This window comes from Zophobas morio, unplaced genomic scaffold (genome assembly GCF_036711695.1).
Source record: "Zophobas morio isolate AGI-343-1 ecotype UQ-CSIRO unplaced genomic scaffold, CSIRO_AGI_Zmor_V1 ptg000002l, whole genome shotgun sequence".
NCBI lineage: Eukaryota > Metazoa > Arthropoda > Insecta > Coleoptera > Tenebrionidae > Zophobas > Zophobas morio.
In genome coordinates, this window is record NW_026972107.1 from 4,828,891 (window position 1) to 4,835,223 (window position 6,333).

The following is a 6,333-nucleotide window of genomic DNA, read 5'->3' on the forward strand; positions in this document are numbered from 1 at the left end:
ATGCAAGTTGGTGCACGAGGAGTAGGACACTCCAGGAGCAACGAACCCAGCTCGAAACTGGAACGGTGCTACTGCCATACAAACACGTTCATCATAATGAATCAATAATCGGGCTTTTGGCAGGGCCGGAGCGGGAACGAAAAAAGGGACGGTCTAAATCCGCGTGACTCTAATGTTATCTGAATCCGGGCCTGCCGCCACTCCGGGCCAAATCCTCCTCTCCAGCAGCAGCTTTGCAAGAATTAGGTTTCTCCAAAGTGTATTCCCTGCTCTTAAGCAGGAAATAAATTAAGGTGCGCGCTACCTAGTAATTGCAACGGATTGCTTTCCTATGCTAAAAATACAGAAGCAGTGGAAAACTCCTTAATCTAATTTGTCGATACAAAGGAAAGTCTCGAGTCAAAGCGGGCCGACGTGAAAAATGATCAATTTGTCGAGCAAAGGGGTAAAAGCTCCCACGAAGACTCCGCCGAATCATAAAAGCGCTTTCATCTCGTCGTAAAAGTAGAGAAAACCGCATCGTGTGCATAAATCTGATTTATCTAAATCGGATCATAAATAGGAACGTGGACGTTTGGTATGACGCTGAACAAACTGGTGTGGTAAGGATAAGCTTTGAAAGTTACATCGATTATGGTCAACGAAGTTGGAGAGAGAAGTCGGGCTCGGGGGGAGGTGTTAGGTGCCGACTTACCCGAGCCCCATAATTTTCGCATTTTTATGTTTTCGAAATTGAAACTTTTCGAAATAACAAGGCAGCGTGGGAGGCTATTATTTCATGAATAGGTCTTTTACTTTGCATTTTTAGGTGCTCGTGTAATTTTAAATGTAACGCGAAACTTTTGCCGGCTTCATTAGCGGCGGTGTTTAATCGGAACTGATTAAATTTGTAATACGGGAAAGTTTACGAAGAGGAATATTTGATTAGATTTTAATCGATTTGTGCAGATAATCGTAAACTGAATATAACTAATAATTAATTTTTTGTAGACGAGGCTGCTTTGGACATTTCGCCGTCTTGTCATGTCTGTTACAAATATAGCTTGGTATTCAATATTAATGTCTGTTTAGCGGTTCGTGATTTTAGTTCCATTAGGACACGTATTGTTGAGTAATAATGTGGGGTTTGAATAGCGCCACATCGATTTCAGTTATTGTTATTAGAAATTGTGTCTACTTGAGTGAAATGAAAGCGAGTCATGATTGTTTACGAAAGTCCTTACTAAAAATAAGCGCTGTATTTACTTGTCGGAGCAGTTTTTCTGTTTATTCTGGATGAAATAATCGGTACAGCACCACATCCTTTGGGCGTTATGCTGGGAAAATGTCAAAGTTCATCCAGGACCCGTTGCCCGGATCTCGTAAACAAGGTCATGAACTACCGGGGAAGATGTAGGAATGACCTTTCGCCCTATAATTAAGCGATGAAATATTCAGCTCAGGATTGGGTTTTTTCAAGGAATGAAACGATGTTCTTGAAGACATTTATTATATCAGTCAATAGGTTATAATAATGTATAATTTTAATATATACACAGATTAGCGTGGGTCTTATTCGACGGAATAAGAGTGTCTTTTATGACATGATTTTTGACTACTGCTACTTCTACGATATATCAAAATATAGTATTTACATTTGGTACAAAATATGCAGGGATATGTACAATTTAATTTTCTCTAAAACACATGCTCGCACCTTGAAAGATACGAAAAATATCTTCCAAGGTGTCGTAACAAGTCCATATCATTGACAAATCGACACCTGTATCGTTAGCTGAAACCTACAGATATACACGAAATGAGAGAAGATTAACAAAATTTGTCAACAATACTGACGAGAAGCAACAACGCCTAGCTAGTTTTTGATTGAATGGGATTCGTAATTTTCCTCTGGTTCCTTTCACCATCTGCCCCTCTGGAATTCGAAACTGATATGTCGCGGAATTGACTCAGAACCAGACGGGGAAACTGCGAAGAAAAAACGAAAAGCCGGTAGGAAAATATCCGGCAAAAATATACCCTCTCTATGAATATCTATTAAAAAAATAGAAAGCCTCTAACGCTGTAAGGAACAACAAGCATTGATCGACTGAAGCGCCTTATGGAAGAGCTCGAGAAATTCCCAACGATCACTTTACAGAACAACGAATACAGTATTCTCCTATCGATAAATAGATGAAAATTCGTGCCACTGCAACAACAACGAAATCGAGTGTGGCGACACTGAGCTAGATTGGGACATCGAATTTGCGACAATGAGACTACCGTAATAAGCACAGTCCTTGTTCTCTGTATCACAGATTGCGTCTGCAATGTGAAGAATTATAATAGGCGCCTCCGCAGGCCCTCGTAATCCATCTCGCCTATTATATCAAAAAAAAGCCGGAAAACGTGTGCCCACAACGAAAATTTTGAACGGGACCCTGTCAATGGTTAAAGCTCTACTGTGATTGCCTACTTTGCTGCGAAACGAACCGAAAGTTATTGTGCCCACAACAAGTTTCGTGAATCTAACACCCTTAACATACAAACAACCATTATTGTCTCCTCTGGAACTTTTTATTTAACAGCAGGGAAATAATCAAAGCAAACCTCTTTCCGAACCGGTTAAATAAAAAGTCAACGAAACCCCGGAGGAATGAGTAATTGAAATTGACACGCAATACAGAATGACACCGATATTATTGTATTAGTATATACATCCAGGCAGCAAAGAGCCATATGGAAGGAATACGAGAAGCGAAATGACAGTGGAACTGAAGCTTTACATCCCGTAGAAATCACCTCAACATTGTCAACAACAAAATTAATACTAATTCTCAGTCTTAGTTGCAGCAGATCCGGCGATCCCCTTACTGGGCTTTCTTTAGAACGGACAGCTGGCGCGTCAGACTCTCCTCGCTCGAGATGATCCTCTTCTTCATGTGCGGTCTAATCTCGTCCACCCCGTATTTCTGGAACAAGCGATCGATTCAATCCTACCCCAATGTTGGCACGCCGCCAAATATAGATTGAATGAAGCGGAATGAATGAGCGTACTTACATTCTCGAGGCTCTTCTCCATATCCAGCATGTGCTTGATGGTGTCATACACCGAAGGCGCCCTCTTCCTCTCCTCGTCCTTGGACATCATCTCCAGAACCGGACTGGAGAACGGGTGCCTCACGGGAGTCGCCGGACGCATCAAAACTTCCTCCTTCTGTCCCCTCGCGTCCCGCTTCGGCGCCAAGGAAGTCGAAACGGGAGCCGGAGTGGTCGTCAATTTTACCAGAACCTTCCTATCGAAAGTTTTGTCTCTCTTCTCCTCGTGACTATTCTTACTTTGCTTCTCCTTCTGGTTGCGGAAGTTGCTGCGTTGGAACCAGTGGATGTCGTCCATTTTTGGCTTACTTTTAGACTTGACCAGCTGCTTGAGCTCGCGAACATCTTCGTCTTCCTGATTGTAGTGTGATTTCTGCTTGGGGATGTCGTCCCAACGGGAGTAGTCCTCGGGGTAGTAATCGTCGTAGTAGTCCTTCTGGTTATCTAGCGCTTCTTTGTACATTTGCGACATGATCAGGTTCTGGAGGAACGCCGCGTTGACGTCGTCGAGGTTGTCTTCGGTTTGGTCTTCGTTCTCGTAGAGGAGCTCGTGCCCGATTGGCTGGGCCTCTTCACGCTCTTCTCGTTCCGCTTCTTGCATCATTTCTTCCTGGAGGTCAACAGCGGGATCGCTGTCGTAGTAGCCATAGTTAGGACGGGTTAAATATCGGTCTCCGTAATAGTAAGGAAGGACTGCTTGGTATACTTCGTATTTGGAGGTTCTGGCTGGAGGATAGTACACTGGGTAAGTTTCCTGAGGGTAGTAGTCTTCGGGATACTGGCTGTAAGGATACAATTCATAGTAGTTTATGGGGTATCTCTGGGTGCGCACCATTTGGTATGGCGCCCAAGAAGAAACCCGCTGAATTGATGATCGACCGTACCTTTTGGTTCCATACACCGGGTAAGCCGTGGATGGCGAAAAGAGGATTACGATCACCTCGAGAATTAAAAGCATCTGCAGAGCCATCTGAAAACAACTGTTCTTAACCCGGACTAACCCGCCGCCAACTCCACTCACCATCTCTGACTCTAGTCGTAAAACTCAGCTCTTCTTGGTTTAGTCAACAACAACCTGGCTCCGTAGCCGAAATGCGTCTCCCTCTGGTCCTTACCCCTATTTATAAGAAACGCTTCCCCTCCGGAGGCACCCACACGTTATCAATGAACTGGCGGCTGGTGGGGACGGCATCACAGAATTGCGCCAACGGGGCACGATTGGCGGCATATTCAACAAGCTGCCGCCCCATTGGTGGCCGTATCCGAGCCGTATTGATCCAGTTACTATGTATGCGCGAACTTCTAGGCCATATAACTTCCGGAGGATGTTATGCCGAAATCTTACCTCTACACACCAATTCCATTCATAACTTCTGGGGCCCAAAATCGATGTTTGGGGGCAGAAGTGGGTCGATGCGGCGGTGGATTAGACGACATGGACGTGGTGATTTTTTGCAGACTTGATGGATTGGGAGGGCGCTAATGGCTCGTTTGATGGGTGAATGCGTTGTTTGGAGATGTGTGATCATTTCGCGCCCATTTGTTTGCTTAATTACGATGCGTGAGGTATTTGTGCAGATGTGTACGGAATTATTATACGGGAGCTTTGGCGTAAATAGGTGCCGCACTTGACCCATATCCTCGGGGAAAAACATAGTGGATATGCGAAACACACGGCTTGATTACCTGCCGTGCTCTAAATAATATCAGGCTTAATTAGTGTGGGAATTATTATATATTGTGGCCTGGATGAGATTAACGTACACCGATTGTGGGATGGCGAGGAATTTAATCAAAACGTGAAATTGTTTGTGAGCGTAGTTATGGCGTGGAAAAAATAACAACAGATTGGAAAAAATATCAAAATTTAGTGTTAGACCGACGGGATGAAGGAGAATATTTTTATTTTATTTAGAAGGTAGGACATTTTAAAGCAAACATTACTCCGTTATTACTAGCTCTATAAAACGTAATCCGACGGACGGCATCCAGAACGAAAAATTTATATATTTTCAATATATTATTTTAGTATCGATTCTAAAAAACTTAGGTCAAATTAAGAGCCTAATTTCAAGTAAAAGAATAATATATGTATGCATTTAAATATCTTCGTGAGGTTGATAATTAAATTAATTAGTTCTGTCAAATTATTAAATAAGTCTAAAATGCAACCAGAATCTCGACATGTTTAGTATGAATTAAATTGGCTTTGTTTGAAAATTCCCTTATATCTGTGACATCGATTCGTGTCGTTGTGATTCCAATAGTCTTTGTTTCTAGTCGAGATATGTCGTCTTGCTTTGTTCACTATTGTCATCGCTCTTAAAGCCCCCTCACTTTTGTCTCTTCACTATTCTTTCATGAACCGGTTTCTTAGATGACACTCATTCTTAAAACCAGACCGGCGTCTGAAAGGCCGAAATTTTACTTCGTTTAAAAGTATGTAAAATTTTGATTCGGGCATCGGGGCCCTGGAAAATTCATGGCTGATTGTTCAAGTTTTTTTTTTTGATTGTTCATGTTTTTTTAATTTTTTTAAACAACCTTTTAATTTTCAAGTTTCTTTCTCACGATTTTCCATTTTCTTGAACTTTTTAATAATTTTTTCCCTGTCCCTTTTTTAGAACCAGTTTATACAGTATTTTCTCTGGAATTAAGTTAATCACACATGTATCGAGGCGTTTAGCGACTTCCGACTGGCGTAGAGTCGGTCACGTGGTACTTTAACGTCGTATTAAAAATTTAATTGGATAATAAAATATTTAATTGACTTTCTGTAAACCGGGTCTTAAAGAATTGGTTTGAAAGATTTCCCCTTTTGTTTACGATTTTTTCAAGGTTTTAAAGATTCTTTAATTTTTTTGAAGATTTCTTTAATTTTTCAAGATCCTTCATTTTTAAATTTCTTGGAGATTTTTCAAGACTTTTTAAAGAGATTTCAAGTTTTTAATCTTTTGGAAGGTTATTCGTTTCTTGAATTCCTGATGATTTTTCTTTGAAGATTTTCAAGATTTTTTACAGATTTGTTTTAAAATTTTCAATTTTTTTTTCAAAATTTTAAAAGAATCTCTCGGCGATTCGTGTATGGTTTTTGAAGTAGTTTGAAAGAATCTTGTGAACCATTTCTTTTTGGGTAGTTTTAAAGAATCTCGGGGGTCACTTTTGTTTTGGTTCTGACCAAATCTCGGGGACCGCTGGTATCTGGTTGTAGAAGTAATTTTAGAGAATCTCGGGGGTCCTTTTTGTTTTGTT

At 41.2% G+C, this 6,333-nt stretch overlaps 1 protein-coding gene across 2 annotated transcripts; it reads right to left on the minus strand.

The window, feature by feature from the left end:
- Positions 1 to 1,470: 1,470 nt before the first annotated feature.
- LOC135125243 (uncharacterized) lies at positions 1,471 to 4,203 on the minus strand. Of its 2 annotated transcripts, XM_064050692.1 has the most exons (4): positions 4,103 to 4,203; positions 3,966 to 4,051; positions 3,044 to 3,863; positions 1,471 to 2,954 (listed from the first exon to the last, which is right to left on the minus strand). In XM_064050692.1, the coding sequence occupies exons 1-4, from the start codon at positions 4,103 to 4,105 to the stop codon at positions 2,853 to 2,855; spliced, it is 1,011 nt and encodes a 336-aa protein (XP_063906762.1). In that variant the 5' UTR covers positions 4,106 to 4,203; the 3' UTR covers positions 1,471 to 2,852. The 2 variants fall into 2 exon arrangements, with proteins under 2 accessions (XP_063906762.1, XP_063906755.1); XM_064050685.1 differs by having other exon boundaries at positions 3,044 to 4,051.
- Positions 4,204 to 6,333: the final 2,130 nt, after the last annotated feature.

What these genes read in the sequence shown, in the direction of transcription:
- LOC135125243 (XM_064050685.1), bottom strand. An exon ending in TGGAGAAGAGCCTCGAGAAT is followed by an intron (nt 2,955 to 3,043) that starts GTAAGTACGCTC and finishes CGCTTGTTCCAG; the next exon opens with AAATACGGGGTGGACGAGAT.